Source organism: Panthera uncia, assembly GCF_023721935.1.
Source record: "Panthera uncia isolate 11264 chromosome A1 unlocalized genomic scaffold, Puncia_PCG_1.0 HiC_scaffold_17, whole genome shotgun sequence".
Taxonomy (NCBI): Eukaryota; Metazoa; Chordata; class Mammalia; order Carnivora; family Felidae; genus Panthera; species Panthera uncia.
This window is the reverse complement of record NW_026057577.1, coordinates 141077341-141096669: the sequence shown is the minus strand read 5'-3', so window position 1 is coordinate 141096669 and position 19329 is coordinate 141077341. Positions and strand designations below refer to the sequence as shown.

The 19329-nt window shown below is 47.1% G+C and overlaps 1 protein-coding gene across 2 annotated transcripts in view; it reads left to right on the top strand.

Annotated features, from left to right (window-relative positions):
* TRIO (trio Rho guanine nucleotide exchange factor) overlaps positions 1-19329 on the top strand; it is a 353639-nt gene that overhangs the window by 140456 nt on the left and 193854 nt on the right. For both annotated transcript variants that reach the window (XM_049648759.1, XM_049648761.1), the window contains exons 5-8: positions 584-1096; positions 2563-2685; positions 6914-7105; positions 15375-15506. In XM_049648759.1, coding sequence (XP_049504716.1) covers positions 584-1096; positions 2563-2685; positions 6914-7105; positions 15375-15506 — 960 coding nt within the window. The remainder of the gene's footprint in view (positions 1-583; positions 1097-2562; positions 2686-6913; positions 7106-15374; positions 15507-19329) is intronic.

The window sequence follows — 19329 nt, the reverse complement described above, 5'->3', positions numbered from 1 at the left end:
TATCCTAGCATCCGCCACATGATGGGAGGTGAAGTGAGGACAGGGTGAGTGGTAATGGTGGTCCGGTGGGAGCGCTGTTTATCATTTAATGACCGGCTCACAAATCATTGTCCTGAGAGGGAGGACATTAGCTTGATGGTAGATAGGAGGAGGCCTCCACGGTGTTTTCTGTTGGGAGTGAGACGGTAGAGTGGTGTGCATGAGCAAGAGTGCATTGATGAAGTAAAATTGGTAAATCCTCTGCTCTGTTTTGCAATTTAAGACATTTCCTGGTAATTGTGCCTAAGATAGTGGGTTAATTTCCACATTCTTGGAAAGAAATCCAGGCTCTTCAGCTCTCCTGAAATACATATCCTGTAATTTTAGGAGTTCTGACTCACGTGTTGCTCTACTAGATTTATCTTTCACTGACTAGACTGGTAATGTTTCTTTCATCTACATTTATTTTTTATGGGGCCAGAAGAAGGTATGTTTTCTCTAGATTAAGTTTGAAAATCTCTGAGTAAGTATTGCAGATTGCATTATGATAAGGCCACGTAGACTCGGTTCATCTTCTCACACGTGATTTTTTTTTCCTCTTAAGACAAATATGGTCTCTTTAGAAGGCCTTACCAAAGTAGTTGATCCTTCTCAGCTCACCCCCGAGTTTGATGGCTGCTTGGAGTACAACCATGAAGAATGGATTGAAATCAGAGTTGCTTTTGAAGACTACATTAGCAATGCGACCCACATGCTGTCTCGGCTGGAGGAACTTCAGGACATCCTAGCCAAGAAGGAATTGCCTCAGGATTTAGAGGGGGCTCGGAATATGATCGAGGAGCATTCCCAGCTGAAGAAGAAGGTGATTAAAGCCCCCATAGAAGACTTGGATTTAGAGGGACAGAAGCTGCTGCAGAGGATTCAGAGCAGTGACAGCTTTCCCAAAAAGAACTCCGGCTCGGGCAACGCGGACCTGCAGAGCCTCCTACCCAAGGTGTCTGCCATGTTGGACCGGCTGCACTCAACCCGGCAGCACCTGCATCAGATGTGGCACGTGAGGAAGCTGAAGCTGGACCAGTGCTTTCAGCTGAGGCTGTTTGAACAGGATGCCGAGAAGGTAAAGGAGCAGGGAGAGGGAAGCTAAAATGAGGCCTGGAGGGGGAGGCCTCCTGGCTCACGGGGGCCCGGCTGCCAGGGCCGCCTCGGTCGGGAGAAAGGGCCAAGGAAGGGTGAGCCACTCTCACGGCGTTGTTTCAGAACTCGCCCTAAGTCTGCCTCCCTGTTTTCCTCCTTGGGCGGCCCAGTGCTATTTTAGGAACTCTGAGTTATTAATTACTGACAGTTTGCTTTAGGATAACCGTAGGATGAATGAGAATGGTATCTTGAGTTAAAAGAGTGAACACTTTATAGAATTATGTTATTGAAAGTGATAATTGTGTACGTGTTTTGCTAATAACTGCTCTTCACTCCTCTCTAGGTAGTGACAGAACACCGTTCAGATCTATCACTGAGTATGTTTTTAAAATAAAAGATGAATAATGTGTTAAAAATAATAGCTTCTGGGAAATATGGGCAGTGATTACTGACGGTCTCCTTTCATTCTTGTGCTCCAGACAAAATAACCCGTCCCAGCAGATGTTTGTGTTACAGGCTAAGTCAGTCTTAGCAATGTGGAAACATTTATAGGACTGTGTTGTAAGCCATGAATATTGGTGGATTGATCTCTCTTAATTTGAGCCCATTGAATTTTTTTTCATGGACCGGAGAATATTTTCTAAAGCAAAAACAAAAAACAAAAAAACAGTATTACAAACCTTTGTTTCAAACAGTGACAAGCCACTACCGTTGTTTGGCAAGCTTTTAATATATCTGTCAATGTACTTCTGTTTAAAGAAGTGCCTTGTCAAAGATGCTAGAAAATCTTCCTTTCAATTACTAAAAAAACAGGTGACTGTCTGGGATTCTGGTTCAAGTCATGATACCAGGACTAATTGATAGTTACTCCTTTTTCCTTAAAGGTTTTCCTTGTAAACAGCATAATTGTCATCCTTTTCCAGGTAGTATCTGTATTGACCCTTGAGGGGGATGTCATCATTAAATTTTTTTCCCCAGTCCTTTTTATTTTTATGACAGATTTCATTGTTTGCATTTGCACAGCTTTTAAAATACTGTTTGCACTAAAGCGCATGTGATCTTGTAGTCACTGGAATTGCTGTCAGTAATCTGTGGGCATCGCAAAACTGGTCCACATACCTGTAAGTCCCTAGTTTCCCCTAACAGGTCTTTGATTGAAGAGCAGTGCTTTCATTAGCCTGAGGGATTTGAATACCTCCTTAAAGAGTAGCATCTGCTCCTTACATCCTCGTCAGTCAAAGGAACGCAGTAGACATAAGATTTTCTCATAGACCCTGCAGGTTCGGAACTGCTTACTTTGTAGAAGTCAAGGATCTTTTGGACCCAAATCCCCGAGAGGTTATCAGAGGAATGACACTGCCCTTGATTGCCTTGGTCCTGCTCCTGGGCCTGTGCCAGTCGCTTCTCTTCCGGAGTGATTTCAGGTTTTTTTTTTTTTCATTCTGGTAGATGTTTGACTGGATCACACACAACAAGGGCCTGTTTCTGAACAGCTACACCGAGATTGGGACCAGCCATCCTCATGCAATGGAGCTCCAGACGCAGCACAACCACTTTGCCATGAACTGTATGGTAAGACGCTGTCAGAACAGACGTAGCTTGTGTGTGCGAGTATTTTAGCAGACGGGCGGTGTTGACACAGATGGTGTCCCAGTGCACTGCCAGGAGGCCGTGCGGGGCCTTTGGAGCTACCGATTTGGGGGTCGAAGCTGACCTCCAAGTGTGGGAAGTTCTCAGTGCTGGCGGTATCCACGGCGTCTTTTAAGTTTTAAATGAGCAAAAATGTGAAAACAAGCAAACAAACTGGTAAAACTTGAACCGGTTACTTGGCCGGTTCAACAGGGATGATTTTGATGCTAGTTCGTGTGCTGTCCCTCTTAGGAGCCTACAGGGGGCCCAGAAAGGCTGCTCAGTGACCACGTGACTCTCCCGAGAGCCACGGTCACTGTGCTGGCTGCCCTTCCCGAGGAAGAAGTAAGCCAGCCTGCCTGCAGTCTGCCTCGGGGCGCACTCCAGTTCTCCTGAAAAGTGACGTTTCCTTCCAAGCTGAACTGAAGTAGTGGGGTCCGGACATGAGCCGTGCCTGGAGTTCCCTGGCTCTGTTTGGGGTTGATGCCCCCGATTCCCGTGGCCTGTCGTGACCAGATGGAGGGTCGTTGTAGGATTATTAAGCAAAACAGCAGAAGACCAATGAGTTTTAAGTAGCACTTTTGTTACATTTTTGGAGTTACTATAACTAAAATATTCTATATTCTATAGAATATATTCTATAACATATATGTTCTATATCCTATAGCATATATGTTGTTTCTGTAGACAGTTAAGCTTCTAGAAATTTTCTTTTCAGGGACAAAGAGTTTTGGTTTGGACTTTGAGCCAGTCTGTGAGAATTAACCACTCGTGGACCTTCTAGCTTTTTTTTTTTTTTTACAGAGCACTGAAGCAATATAAAGATGGGCTTTTTGATTAATAAAGATACTACTTAATTAAAGTTTGGTCAACTAAATGCTCCAATTTAGGTAGTTTCAAAGATAACATTTAGCAATAAAATTTTTGTAGTAGACACCATCAGAAAAGTTTGATATCTCTTCTAGGGTTTGAGGCAAGAGAACTTCTGGTTTAAATGATCAAACCTGGGCATAGATGAGGAGAGCCAAAATGTTACCTTTGGAGGAAGCTTTTTAGAATATCTTCCCAAGAAGTTTTTATCAGGTTTTCAGACCATTCTGACCCTGCAGCTACAGGCAGTAGGCATGCAATCCACCGTATCACATGCTTTAAAAACAAGAAATACTAACATATACTTCAGACAAACGAGGACACACAATGTCTTCTCACCCCACCCACCATTATTAGTGGCACATTTAGGATCGAGAAGACGTGAGTGTGGTGTGGAAGGCAGCAGTGTGGGGCGGGAATGCAGAGTTTTTCTCATCTGTAAGTGGGGATTATAGCTGCCTTCCCTGGAGTTCTGTTATTTTATTTCCTCTCTATCTGTAAAATACTAAGGTAATGCTGAACACATAGTAAGTAAGTACTTGATAAATGGTGATTATTAGCAGTCACGTTATCACCAATTAAAAGCACTGTTAAAATAAACTTTGGGGAGCACCTGAGTGGCTCAGTCAGTTGAGCGTCTGACTCTTGATTTTGGCTTAAGTCATGATCCCAGGGTCGAGGGACTGAGCCCTGTGTCAGGCTCCGTGCTGGGTGTGGAGCCTGCTTAAGATATTCATTCATTCATTCTCTCTCTCTCTCTCTCTCTCTCTCTCTCTCTCTCTCTCTCCCTCTCCCTCTCCCTCCCCCCCCCCCTCCCCCCTCCCCGTCCCCCCCCCCCCCCCCCTCCCCCTCCCCCTCTCCCTCTCCCCCTCTCCCTCTCTCTCTCTTTTCCTCCCCCTCCCCCTCCCCCTCCCCCTCCTTCCTTTCCCATGCTTATGTGCTCTCTCTAAAATAAAAAAGAAAATTAAAAACTCTTAAAAGCATGAATGATGTCTTTTTTTAGGTCTCTTTTCTGATTCTTTACAATAAACTCATATCACTTTGCTAAGTTGAGATTTTTGTTAAAAAAGAGCAGGGTAACTGTGTGCCATGCTGGGTGGCAGCCTCTGGTTCCAGGCCCCGTCCTGCCCCTGGCCCGCCACAGTACTGTGAGTGCTTGGTGCCTGTCTGGGGCATTTAGTGGTGCAGAGCAAGGGCCTGGTAACTTCTTGTGCTACCTGCAGTGTGTTAAACATTTTTTGACAAAATGAAAATGCTGGTCATCAATATGCACGGTCGATAGTCTCTAAAGAAAGCGTGCGAAGGGACGCCAACAGTTGGGCTCATTGTGTGTCACGGATACTTTTAACAGCTGTGACAGTAAGAACTAGCGGCAGGTACCGTGACGCAGGGAAGTCTACGTTGCCGTATTTGTGCAGAGGGAGTTTCTTGGACTGTGTGCCACCACGTTCCTTTTTCTGTGTTGCCAGTGATGCAGCGATGGGAAGGGTCTGATCCGTAATCCGCAGACCGGCACTCCCTACGCACAGTGCAGTCTGCTTGAGGATACGAAAGGGGGACACAGGGCACATAACGCCATCTCGGTGGGAGTGAATACCCTCAGGTTCCCACGGCGGGGCCATCCGAATGGGGAGCTCTGCTCTGGACTCCAACAGAGGGCATCTGCTTATGCTCTTCTGGCAGGCCTTTGGCCTTTGGGGAGGATTTCCTCTTTAACGATACAAACAAAGCAAAAATTAGCAGTTACAGTAAAACCTTGGATCGGGAGTAACTTGTTCTGTGAGTGTTCCGCAAGACGAGCAAACGTTTCTCACAAGTTTTAACTCAATAAACGAGCGACGTCTTGCAATACAAGTAGTACGTGACCCCAGATGTCACACGATCACAACTGAGCCAGCGGCTCTTAAAATCCACTTCGGTATGCAAGCCCTTTGGATATCACGCGTGTTTCCAGAATGGCCCGCAACTAGAGAGACAGAACACCTATGAGAAGGGGAGCCATTAGTTCTGACTAAAGGATGCTGGTCAGAGCATTATTGCCATAAGAGCCGGCGAGGACTGTTTCCCACTGACTGTGACCTTGGCTGACTGTCGCAGCTCCGCAGGTGCCCTCTCTCCCTGCACATCTGTTAGCTGATTCTAGCCTGCAGATGTGCCCGGAAAAGGAACTCAGAGGCTGGAGTCTGTGGCTGGAGTCTGATCCCAGAGTACTCTACCTAGTTCAGATTTAGGTGAAAATGGAGGGAAAGAACGGACAGGTGCATTCTTCAGGGTGCTCACTGGGTGGGCTGCAGACCAGGTGGCAGTGAGGAGGCTGCTGCAGGGGGTGTGGCAGAGGGACAGTGGCCCAGAGGACCACGCGAGAGGGGAGGGGAGGGGAGGCCAGAAACATGGAGAGGGGTCCGGATAGGTTGGGTGATCCGATTTCGCGGCTAGATAGGGAGGGAGGAGCCAAAGAAAGAGGTGTCTTGGTGGGTTTTGGGGAACTTCTAAGAGGAGCAGCGTTGTGATGAACTGACTGCAGCTGGGGTTTGCTGAAGGTGCACGTTCCCCACTGCTGCCTTCCCTGCAATGGGAGCCTCAAGGGCGACTGAAGGTGGAAAGGGGAACAGCATAGTGAGAACTAATTTGGGGAGAAAGGGGTGTATGTTTTTCAGCCTCACAGTAAACTGGTAGGCTTGAAGATGGGCACTTCACGGAGTAGAAAAGCTTGATTGAAGGTGTGCACGCAGCGTGGTTCCTTTCGTGCCTCGGTTCCTCTTCCGAGGAGAAAGTGGATCCGTTTCCAGAAGGTTCTCTATTGGCCCCAAAGCGACAGGCGCCTGGAGCTCGTGTAGACAGGAGAGCTTGTTTCCACACAGAACAACAGCCCGTGGTTGATCCGTGCGTAGTTTCTGGGTTCTAGTTAAAACCTGCAGCGTTGGGTTTTGTCGGTTCTGGGTGACTGCTTCGCAGTGGGCTTGCCATCTGGACCCTTTTCAGGATTCGAAGCCAGCGAGTGAGTCAGAGTATGTTTGTGCGCCCACTTGTGTACTCTGTTGCTTTGTGCCTAACAGTCTGCCTCTCAGCTAGTTGATTTGTAATTTTGCAGTTTTAAAAATAGAGATTGAAACCAATGCTTAGAGTTTATGGAAATCGGATAGCAAATATGTACACTATTTCGTACCAGGTGATTCTGCTGTTCAAAATATAACTGAAGCTCGTGGGCTGTGTTTCAGAAAGCGCCATCCTCTGTGTTTCTTAGAAAGAAGCTTCTTGTCCGCCTTCCCTCACGAGCCCTCTTTCTCTGCCCCTTTTGCAGAATGTGTATGTAAACATAAACCGCATAATGTCGGTGGCAAATCGCTTGGTAGAGTCTGGCCACTACGCCTCTCAGCAGATCAAGCAGATTGCGAACCAGCTGGAGCAGGAGTGGAAGGCATTTGCGGCAGCCCTGGATGAGCGGAGCACCTTGCTGGACATGTCCTCCATTTTCCACCAGAAGGCTGAGAAGGTCAGTGCCCGGGCCCCACGGCCCACGGGGTGGTGCCAGGAGGACTTCCTCCTTCGATACCCGCCCAAGTCCTTGGAGGACTTTTGTGTGACCCTTATAGTGCCTAAGAACATGAGCTCTCAAGCCAGGCTGCTGGGAGTTAAAACCCAGCTCTCTTACCTGGTGCTGTGCAATCTTAGGCAAGTTACTTCACCTCTCTGTTCCTTGGTTTTCTCGTTTGTAAAGTGGAACTAAAAGTATGTGCTTGAGAGGAGTGATTTATCACATAAATGAGATATTTCGCACTAGGTGCCCCGTGTAGTGCCTGGTAAGTAGTGTAAGTACTAATAAGTGGTAGCCACTGTTCTTGTTCCCTCTTCTCCCTTCTCCCCACTCTCTTTCCCTTCTTCCTTCTTTCCTTCCTTCCTCCTTCCTTCCCTCCCTCTTTTCTTTCTTTCTTTTCTTTCTTTTCTTTCCTTTCTCTTTCTTTCTTTCTTTCTTTCTTCTCCTCCCCCTCCCCCTCCTCCCCCTCCTCCTCCTCTTTCCCTTCCTCCTCCTCCTCCTCCCCCTCCTCCTCCCCCTCCTCCCCTTCCCCCTCCCCCTCCTCCTGGCTGTCACTTTTAGTATTCTGATTAGGGTGATTTGGCAGCAAGTAACTGAATGCCTGATTATCAGGTTTAAATATCAGGAGTTTTCTTTTCTCACAAATCAAGAGGTTGCAACGTGTAGAGAGTTGTAGCCATACAGCCATGTTGGGGTCAGGTCCGCTCCTCCCGGGTTTGTGCCGCAGTTCCTGCACCTGCACCCTGGTGTCCACCACAGTCCGGGATGGCGGTGCCGGCCACTTTTATCAGGAAAACATTAATTTCAGAAGGTCCCCTACCCCAGCACACCTCGCCTCCTTTCCCCTTGAGCGGGAGTGGGGTGTAGGCCCGTGCTCTGGCTGTGTGGGAGGGTGCAAGAAGGCGGACGTGGCTTTTTAGCCTCCACAGTAGCGGCCATGCTCTGCCAGCAAGGGCTCGGGCTGGCAGACGACTTTTGGGAAGGCAGTTTACAGTGTCTTTCACATTTATTAAACTGTATGGATTTGAACTTGACGCTGGCTTCTTTAGCTGAAGTGCTGGTCGGAAGACTGTGAGAGGTCATACGTGCGTCTGCTCATAGAACCCCCACAGCTCTGCAGTCCTCCAGCGCTTGCTTAAGCAAACGCACGCTGAAAGACACAAGGAAGTGCTTCGCTCATGACTCAGACTTTAATTAGTGGAAAGCATGCTGGGCAGTGAAATACCTTTTTCAAGATGTGGAGAAAGAACACAGGACTTTTAGCTACTAGGAAGGCGTATGGGAAAGAAGCAAATGGTTGCCTGATGTTAAAGGAAGAATATTGATTGGGGTCATTTTTTGTGGTGGGCGGAGACTGTATTCATAGGGATCTGTACTGACGCTGTTAAGAAGGAAATGGTATAATCTAGAAACTGTCTCTGTTGAGGAGTGAAGTCAGTAAATGTGAGATAGAGTCCCAGCTTGCCCAGGGTTTTGGCAAGGTAGCTAGAATGTTGCACAAGACCCTAATTAGTAGTGATCTTGACTCTAGAAACCTTTCAAATATGAAGCAGAAGAAGAAGCTGAATGGTATATAAAGAGAAAAAAGTCTTCGTGGCCTCACGTGAAAGCTGTGAATAGGGGCTTCGGGTTCCAGTAGTCCGATTTTTCAGCTCCCTAACCTATGCATTTAACTGGCTTTATGATAAAGGGGAAACAAAAGCCCACACACAAAAACAGGTTTAAAAAAAAACAACACAGGACCCCACCCCCCTTCTGCAGAAAACAGCACTGTGCTCACCTCTGGTTCCTGTCTTTGTCCAGGGTGTGGTGTATTATTCACTGGACATTTTTGTAGGTGGGAAGATGAGCCACGTGGTCTCCCGCACATATGTCACCTGGAATCGTCACGTGTTCTACTGCAAGAAGTAGAGTGGCAGTGGGCTCTCAGGAAGTTCCATTAAGCTGATATGAATAGATGTGAAACAGGACAACCTATGCGGTGAATGGCAGAGGGTCTGAAGCATAGTAACATACAGGGAAGGTCCCTTTCGTGAACGTGAGCCTGGGGTGTTCTGTTTGGATAAAATGAGTGACTGTAAATTATGGATTTGAAGGAAACTGGACTAGATGAATACATTATTGAAAACAATATTGTGGAATCCTGTGTAAACATGACAGTGCTTGAGGTCTCTGTGTGTATCCAGTAGCCAGAGAAGAAGCCAAATACAAGTTAGGGTCAGAGCGGCCTGGTGAAGAAAGGGCCCAGCATCTCTGATGGACCTTGGCTGAGGCCTGGCCAGGCAACTGAAATGTGGAGGTGGGGCAGTAGGGCCTCTGCAGAGACTTTCTTTACTGTCAGGTAAAGACGTGTTGTGGATCTTCCCCCTTCACTGAACAAAAGTAAGATCTTTGAAATTCTGATGTGTGAGGGAAGCCCACATCTACAAGTAGTTTTCCTCTTTGTGGAGGAGAAATGGGTTCAACTTTGTTCTTCTTCTTTTTTTTTTTTTTTTTTTTTTTTTGATGGTTTGCCTTCCAGTTATGCTTAAGCTGTTTTCATAAGCTCAGTTGGGAGAGGACGAGAAACTTGGACGTCATGAATTAGGTTTCCAACGTAGCCACCTCTTTGACCCCCATCCAGACTTACCAGTAGGAAACTAAATCTGATTAGGGAGTTAGGGAGGCACAGAGCTCAAATATGTGACCCCCATGGTTAATGGCTTTACCAAAGGAAGCAGCCTTCCCTGTAAGGATTACGCTCCAGCTAGGGAGACGTGTGCCCGGAACTGCCCAGCCACACTCCTCTGTGGTCCCGGTGGGTGTTCTCGTGTTGGTGTCTGCCTGTGGTTTTATAGATGTAAGTCTTGAGGTGCAAACTGGGTGAGGAGAACATTGCATAGATGGCACGCCTCCTGAAGACGTCTCAGCCATTCATCTCATAGTCTCATGTCGCAATTAGAATCTCAGTTTGCAGACACGGAGACAGGACCACAAGACCAGCAGTCTTACTGGTAGATGGTGTTTAGGGGCCCCAGCCTTCGCTTCTTTTGGTCATGTGGCATATCCAGTGAATCGTCCCTTCACACTGAGAAGCTTTCATAGCAAATGTTATTAGACTTAACAGTTTTGTAGAACAAAGAAAGTGACTTGATTTTGCTACACCTTAGCGCCCTAAGACGCTATTTAAAAAAAATGCTCTAGGGGGTGCCTGGGTGGCTCAGTCAGTTAAGCATCCTACTCTCGACTTCGGCTGAGGTCATGTTCTCGCGATTCATGAGATCGAGCCCTGTGTCAGGCTCCGTGCTGGGCCTGGAAGCTGCTGGCATTCTCTCTCTCCCTGTCTCTCTGCCCTTTACCCTGCTCGCTCACGCTCTCTCTCTCTCAAATAAATTAAAAAATACATTAAAAATTAAGCAAATGATCTCGGGTGTGAGGGTGATCCGGCTGCGACATCTGTCACCCCACTGATCCCCAGGGTTGGCCTGGCTGGCTCGGCGGGTGTGCGCTTCCTCCCTGTCCCACGTGCATCTCTCCCGGAGATCCACGCTGCGTTGTCAAAGAGGGCGACTGTTCCCGATAGAGGAGGCTGTTGTTTGGTCAGGGGTATACCCGTAGCTGTGCTCTCCTGCTGGGACCCCCACACAAACCCTCAAGGTCCATTTGTGGAAAGGAGGGTAGTCAGACTCCCAAGGCTCCACATGTCCCAAGGCACATCCAAATGACGTGCTGCGTGTGGCAATCTGCCTTCCTTTAAAACAGACAGGAGAGCTGCACTGTCCAGTATGGTAGCCAGTCACCATATGTGGCTACTGAAATTACTTAAGGCTTAGTAAGAAGATAATGTAAGAATAAATGAAAATTTCGTACAGTGTCCACATTTCACACGCTCCATAGCAACGTGCAGCTAGTGGCTACTGTACTGGACAGCACAGATACTCCTATCCATCACTGCAGAAAGTTCTGTTAGTGCTGGTCAAGGTTCGCCTTCACAGTGAACCATAAATCTGATGACCTCATTTTCTCTATGACTTTGAGGGCCTCTATAATTTGATAATAGCCAAAAATAAAGTAACAACCAGCATTTGCATAGTTCTTTAGAATTTACAGGGCTCTTCAACACAAAATGTCATTTCATCCTTAAATCAGTCCAATGAAGTCGATGGGGCTGGTGGTATTTGTTGTCCTTTGATTGTGTTTGGGGAGTGAGTCGCTTATGTTGGGACTTCAGTTGAGGTCTGTGACGGTCCTTCAGCTCCTGACAGTAATCACACACTGTTCCACAAACAAGGCACTTAGATTAATATCCTCGTACAATTTCACTCTCCATACATAGTTTTAGAAATAACATTTATGGTAAACAAGTCTTATCGCAGTTGCCTGGATGTTTTTGCCATAAGTCTGGGTTGGAACTCAGAGGAAAGTAGTACTTATCTACTATTCTTTTTGAATTTTTAAGGCAAATAATGCACAACTAATCCCATTTTAATGGTATTTTACTTTATTACAAGCATAGACCTAATTCTTGGCTTGTGGACAAAACAGAAACGATTCTTGTGGAAAAGAAATATAAACATGAAAGAAAAAGTTATCAATGAAAACAGATTGAAGGTGTGCAGAGTGATCATCGGCATATTCTGGTTCAAGCTGAGCCTGTCTCCTCCGAATTACTGTGGTGTAGATGGCAGAGCTTTGCAAATGGAGCGGGCTGCTCCCTCAGGTGATTTCCCTGGGCAGAGAAGAGGGCCTGTCTGCCTTGGAGGAACCAGGAAAGAGTGTGTGCTGATTAATCCTCAGGGAGTAGAAATGATGAAGTAGAAAGGAAAAGTGGGGTAATATTTTCTAGAAATGAAAACAAAAATGAAGAGATGAGAAGTAAAAACCCAAGTTTGAGTTCTTATGTATGTTATGCATATATATATATACACACATATATATCTACACACACATATGTGTGTGTATATGTTAAACCAGTGTCATTTTTGTTAAAGAAGAGAACCCCCCCCCCAAATATTTAAAAAGTTAACAATTCTAGGAAGTTTTTGTGCCTTTGTCTCCTAAATCAGGCCAAGCCCCTGTGCTCGGCTGCACCCCATCGTGAGCCCTGGTGTGGGTGCGAGGGACGTGCACTGGCTGTGGGTGGCAGGAGGTGGGGCAGGCCAGAGGGCTGAGTGGCTCCCACGTTGGAAGCCCCCCACTCTCTCAGCATGTGGAGGGTAGTGGAATAATGTTTATGGAAATACATCTCATTATTCAAGCTCTCCTGTTAAAGCTGTATGTATCAGTTACCCTGCCTTCAGCTGCTTGCCTCTTGTTTTCAGCCACACTTTTACAAAGTCGCCATTCCGCTGAGCATCAGAATTCTCAGTTCTGTAGCCAGCTCCTGATTTGAATTCACAGAGAAGCATTTCATTCTCTTGGATTCTCCTGTCTACCCTCAACCTAGCTGGATGCCGTGTGTTCACGAATTTGGGTCTGGTGCGCATTTGAAGCATCAGACCAAACCGTCTGCTCTGATCTCACTAGAGTATGATAGCCACCTTCAGTATTGTCCTTTCCAGAGTGTCAGGCTCTGTTCTAGACCTATCCCCTGGTGTTGTAATCCCAAATTGTATTTCTAAGATGGTGATTCATGTTGGGGGGACGGGGGTCTGGAATGTAGTAGAGTGGTCAGAGAAGGTTGGGAAGTGAACACAGTGGGCCTGCCCCTCTTGCCCATTCATAGCCCACGTTATCCTATGAAAAGACTCTCACAGATTCTGTGCTACATAGCTACTGTTGAACTTTGCCACCAAAGTCAACTCCAGGATGCCTTTTCCTTATGCGATACCAATTCGCAGCCTTCTTTTGGCTCTCTGATCAGGGGTTGCTCCCTTGGTGGCAGTGGGTTCAGACTTTTGGGGTGTTTAGCCCTTCAGAAAGCATTGAGGGCTTCGAGCTTACCCTTCGGAGTCTAGGGTTTCCGTCTCATAAACAAAAGACAAATTATGCTTGCACAGAAGTCCCGTGAAACCATGGCCAGGTTTGTTTCTGTCTTTGAGATATTTTAACCCAGTGAAATTAGATGTGCAGAATTCTTTCTCCACAAGATTTCCACATGGCAAGCCATCCTTTTCTGTGTATTTAGAACCTGGCTATATTTTTTCAGGTAAGCATGACCAATACCCTTCCCAGTTACTTTAAGAAATTCTAAGTTACTTTTACCATAGGCATATATAAAACTTCTGGAATGTTTCTCTTCACTGGTTGCTTGAAAAATTGGATATATTTTAATAGTCATTTTGATACAGTGATGTATTAGGTTGACACTTCCACTTGTGCGCTATGGTGTAACTAAAACTCGTTTCCACCTTGTTCTATCAGAAGCATTTTAGCCTCTTGTAAGGAGTATACGGTGACTCTGTTTCATGCAGGAGCAATTAATTGCTGACTTGACCTGATGAATTAATCATGGTGATGGTTAACCAGAGTCCATTTATATTTGAAAAAGGTTTACAGTGATTGGTGTTAAATGCAATAATGGGAAGAGTGAAAGGGAAATCAAGAATACTTAGAATCATTCAAGCTGATATTTGATATTGGATTTGATATTTATAGAGCACGTGTAGTCACGCAGATCCATGTCACACACACCTGCCGAGGGGGAGATGTGTCGAGTAATTTTATTACTACTTCCGTTGCCCTGTTGGTGTTAGGAAGGCACCGTAAAGAAAGATACTCCTCCGTCCCTGTGTCCGTTGAAACCATCAGATGCCATCATATGATACCTAATGCCCCATGACTTGTCAGGCCCTAAGATTTGCATATAGATATTTTTCTGAGCCAGTACATTAATAATAAATGGACTTTTATAAACAAATCACTACTTACCAGGTGACGTGTCTATTTTGTTTCTAAAAATGTCATGAATAAGTGGGTGGTCGTTTCCATATTTTAAGAGAATCCTAGCAAGTTTCCTGTCTGGCAGGTCAGTCACCCAGTTTTATTTTTTAATTTTTTTAAATGTTTTATTTTACATTTGAGAGAGAGAAGCAGAGAGGGAGCAGGGGAGGTGCAGAGAGAGAGACAGAATCAGAAACAGGCTCCAGGCTCCAAGCTTTCAGTGCAGAGCCCAATGCGGGGCTCGAACCCGTGAGCAGTGAGATTGTGACCTGAGCTGCAGTTGGACACTCAACCGACTGAGCCATGCAGGCGCAGCCACTTTTTTTTTTAAATTTTTTTTTATGTTTTCGTCACCCAATTTTAAATAGTCACCCTCTGCATTCCCTGGGAAGTAGAAAGATGCCAAGGAATTAGAATAAAAAAGGTGAAACCCAGGGAAATGTGTCCGTGCCTATTTGGCTTAATTGAATTAGCGTCTTTAATTAAGGGCCTTCTGCTGCCTGCCTTTGACACTGAACTGTGATGGATGCTGATAGGCTCTCCCTAGGACGTCTGGCAGTGATTTCTCTGCTGTTGATGATTCCTGGGGCGGTGGGAGTGGCCGTGGAGAAAATTGAGGAGAGGCTGGAATGGTAGTCCTCAGGACTGCAGCCAAGACTCTTCCCTTCTTGTTTACGCGCAAAGTGGAAAAGACCTGAGTGAGTCCGCCTCTTTCCTCAGCCTCCCCTCAGGCTCAGTGGGCGCAGCTGGGGAGCTTGGGTGGCCTTCATCTGGTCTTTTCATTTCTGTGTGTATTTGCTTTGGAAAAGGTAGAAAAATGGGCCTGCCGCTCTTCCTCTGTCTAGGTAAATAATTCCAGATACTTGGGCTTCCGATAGCATCTTAATGTTGGAGGGGAGCGCGAAGGCTGGACTACAGCTCCTGGAGGAGGCATGTGCCGCCATCTTGAGGCTGAGGCTGAGGCGCACCAGGCCTCTATCCTTACACAGCCCACGGCACCAGGCGGTTGTTACGATCCCCGATTCGGAGGAGGGCTGGGGAATTAAGCAGGAGGCCCAGAGCAGATGCAGGGAAGAGTTGCTCCGGGCTTGCTGTTAGCTGTAGGCCTCGGGGTCACCTGGAGATGTCATTCCAAACGCAGGTTCCTGGGCCGAGCCCCACTCTGGCCAGAGGGAGAGCCCCAGGGCAGAGTCGGGGAACCGAGTGAGGCTCCCGGTGGTGCCATTTGAGATGGATGTTCAACCATGCCACGTTCTTAGACTGTTTCTCAATTACCTTGATTTCAAAACCAGGTTGAAAAAATAGCTACATCTCAGTATAAATTGCCATTGATAGAAATAATCTTTTTTTGTTTTTACTCCTCAAGTACATGAGCAACGTGGACTCGTGGTGTAAAGCCTGTGGAGAGGTGGACCTGCCCTCGGAGCTGCACGACCTGGAGGACGCCATTCACCACCATCAGGGGGTATACGAGCACATCACTCTTGCTTATTCTGAGGTGAGCGGGCTCTTCCACTTCCAACTGCAGAGTGACAGTTTCATGTCCCAGCACCAAAAGCTGGGGGAAAACCCCAAAGCTTGGTCGAGCCTAGAAAACGCTCGTAGGTCTCGTGTTAAACTGCAGTCTCGCCGGGACCTTTGACCTGTGTGTGCTGGGGGGGGGGGGGGGGGGGGCCCCTGTGAAGCAGGGTGGTCGGCAGCCAGCGCGCTTCTTGGGCCCGCGGCGTGTGCGGGTCTCCCGGAGGCGCTTGTGTTTCCACGTGCCGGAGAAAGCGCGATTCCAGCTCTCTGGTCTGCACGTACTTAGCAAATAGAGGTTTCCGTGTGCTATTAACTTAATTTTCCTGTATGAACTTTCTAGAAAGGAGCGAAACCTGATACCGACGCACGTTCTGGATCAAAAAGCACACACTGTTTGCAGCTCCTGGCTGTTTTCGAAATCTAAGCATAGCGTTCTCTCTATTATTTTAAGGTCCATTATTTCTGTACTATCTCCCCGTCTTTATTTTCTGCCCCCTTCATCTGGGCCAGGTTTTTTTGTGAGGACTTTATGTAATCATTTACTTAATGTTCACAACTCTGGGGCATGCGTCCTTATTGGCCGTGCTGTTACTGACGAGGATGCTGAGGCCCAGAGATCAGGTGACTTGTGCCAGGTCAGCAGCTGTAGGGGGCGGAGCAGCTCCTTGTCCCCGCCACTGCTCTGCTGCCCCTGTGTTGTCTCACGTGGGAGGCGCAGTAGGTGCGGAGAGCTTGAGGTGTGGTGCCCTCCTGGGCGAGCCGTGGTCTTCGGGCCTGTCACACCAGTCTGCCTTTCCTACACTGGATGAATTCCTGGAGGGAAGCGGGGTTGCGTGCCTGTGTTCAGCGAGCTTTGCCCTGTCTTCTTCATCATGAGCATCTACGTCACACGTGCTGAGATGAAGGATCCCCGGGACACTGGAGTCAGCCAGGCTGCAGAGCCCCTGGCGGGGGGGTGGGGGGCAGGGCACAGGGTGGACACCTCTTCCTGGATCAGAACTCCACCCACCTTGTCACAGTCCTAGGGAAGAAAGGGGCCGTTCACTTTTCAGCGCGGCACTCCCTGCTTCACCCCGCAGGTGCTACTGTCCTGTCCTTGGGCCGTTCTCCTGAGCCCTTAGTGTCCTTGGGTGTATTGAACAGACGTGCGATGCCTGTGTTATTTACCTCAGGATGTTGTGGAGGTTGAGATCTACACATTTGTTTCTCTACCTTTTTGTCCAACGAGATCCCCCCCCACCTTTCTTTTAGCATTATTTTATTTTGTCCATGGAGTTTTGAAAAAGTCAATTTTGTATTCTTCTTAATTTTGCACCCAATGCATTTGAACTGATACGGTTATCTAATTTATTAGCAGCTATATAAATAGTAGCAGTAGCCTTTTTAATAGTAAAAGTGAAAATTGAACAAATCTAATTTTTTCATCACACGGGTTCATGAGGATTCTGTGAGTTCCAGAAAACATTAACTTCTTTCTCCCTGGTGTACCGTCTCTAGGCATTGTCTGATTTCCACCTGTGACACAGAAAGTGGGCAGCTCTGTTACCACCGTGTGACTGGGCCTTCGCTCATCCGCTTACTCATGACTTTCTCAGGAGCTGCTTTCTGACTGCTGTGGTAGCTTCCAGAGCCGCGGGGGGCAGGGCGAATAGCTCGCTCACCAGGCGATCGGCTGCAGTGGGACTACAGTCCTTGCCTACACGACTTCCCTCAGAGTCAGCCTGACCTGACTGCTGTCTTGCTCTCGCCTCGCCGGCCGTTCAGTCTGCCTGTTGCCCTTGGCACTTCCAGCAAAGTACATAATTCTCTCACCACTTCCATCTATAAAAATTGGGCATCTTGACATGGGGACTTATGTTTACCTATTGGTGCAGTTTCATTAGGTTTTATGTTGGTACTAAAAGTTTTAAAAAGTTGGATGGCAAGTTTTAAATAGTTAAAAAGATTGAGGGCTTAAACCACAATTTTTAGCATAAAAGCCTGTGTGCAACTATGCTGTAAACTCAAGGAAACAGTAACTTCACAGTGAAATCAACACAAAAGACTTTCAATAGAACAGAATAAACTTTTATTTTTGCCTTCTTAACTAAAGTCTGAAATGGTTTCAGGCTACAGAAAAGTGTTAGAATCATATAAAGAGCTCCCACATTCCTTTAACCCAGATTTCCTCGTTTTTAACATTTGACCACATTTGCTGTGTAGCCCCTGCCCCCACCTCTCTGTGCAGACAGTAAATCAGCTGTGATACAAGACACCGTCCTACCCACAGACCTGTTGGTATTTCCCACGTTCCCACTACCTCTGGTCCAGGACGCTGTGCAGCAACACAAGTTACGTTTAGTGAACACCTCTCATTGGTTTCCGTCAGTCACAGTGGAACTTTCTTTAGTCTTGGTGACAGTGTTAGAGAATGTGGCCCCTTCGTTCTCTAGGATGAGCCTCAACCTCTTGCCCATCCTTCTAGTTTTCCTCCTGTGCTGACAAAAGCCGAGTGTCACGGCAGGGTCACAGGATGCTGACCCCTCCTGCTGTTGGCGATGTTAACCTTGACCACTCGGTGAGGTTGGTGTCTGCAAGGTTGCTCCAGTGAAAAGTCAGGATTAAAAAATACTTGTTTTTGAGAAGCATATTGTGGGAGACGCACATCTGTATTTCTCATGAGACTTTTCATGGCCTTGTCATCCGCTGGTGACTCTTGCCCCTGTCACCTCCCACTGTGATGGCTGTCTGGTGGCCGGTATTCCTTCTGTATCTATTAGGTGATCTACTACTGTGAGAAAGAACTTTCTTTCTTCCCTATGTGTCTATTTATTATTCCAGTATGAATTTATGGTATCTTATATTCAGCAGGTTATAATCTGATACTCTGTTTTGATGCTTAAATTGTCCACATTTAGCCAGCAGGAGCCCCTTTATGTGTGTGATTTTTTTGTTTTTGTTTTTGTTTTATTTTATTTTATCTTATCTTATCTTATTTTATTTACTGTTATTTTTTTTTTTTTATGTTGTTATTATCTGAGCACTCCCTTACTTTCTGGTGTAATGTTCCCGGGCTCCTTTTGTACTTCCCGCCTCATCCCGGGATCCGCCATCCCACCGAGGAGTGCCAGTTACTTGTGTGCTGTGGTATTTAGAAACCAAGATGGGGGCACTCAAGAGTGCTTGCTTGCTTGCGGGGTGTCCGTGCTTCGAGGCCCTCCCTTTGCAGCTGTGGACCCATCCCCCCGTGCTTGCTCCCACGGTCCACACAGCCCTCAAACTGTTGGTCTGTCGCCCTGGGCCCGTGTCCGTTTTAAAGGCCCATGTGTTTGTACCGGTGCTTCTCTTTCTGATCCAACCCATCAGGCTTCTTTCTAGCCTGTTCCTTTCTGTGTTTGTAAACTTCTTCTCAGACAAGATACCTGGCTCCTGTTGCCCTCAGATCTATTAACTTTCTGTTCAGTTAGTGTATTTCCTCAGTCTGCTCAGTCTCCCAGCCAATTTGTCTGGCTTCCCTGTGTGCTTCTCCCCCTCCCACCCAGAAAGCGTGGCAGGGGACCCCTGCATTGGTGTGCCCAGCCTGCACTGTCTCAGACCCTGGGCACCATTTTCTCCATGGCTGGAGGGGAGGGGAGGGGAGGAGGGGGGGAAAGGAGGGGAGGAGGGGGGGAGAGGAGGGGAGGAGGGTGGAGGGGAGGAGAAGGAAGATGGGAAGGGAAGGAATGCCTTTTTTTTTTTTTTTTTTTACCATAATTTATGGTCAAATTGGTTTCCATACAATACCCAGTGCTCATCCCAACAAGTGCCCTCCTCAGTGCCCA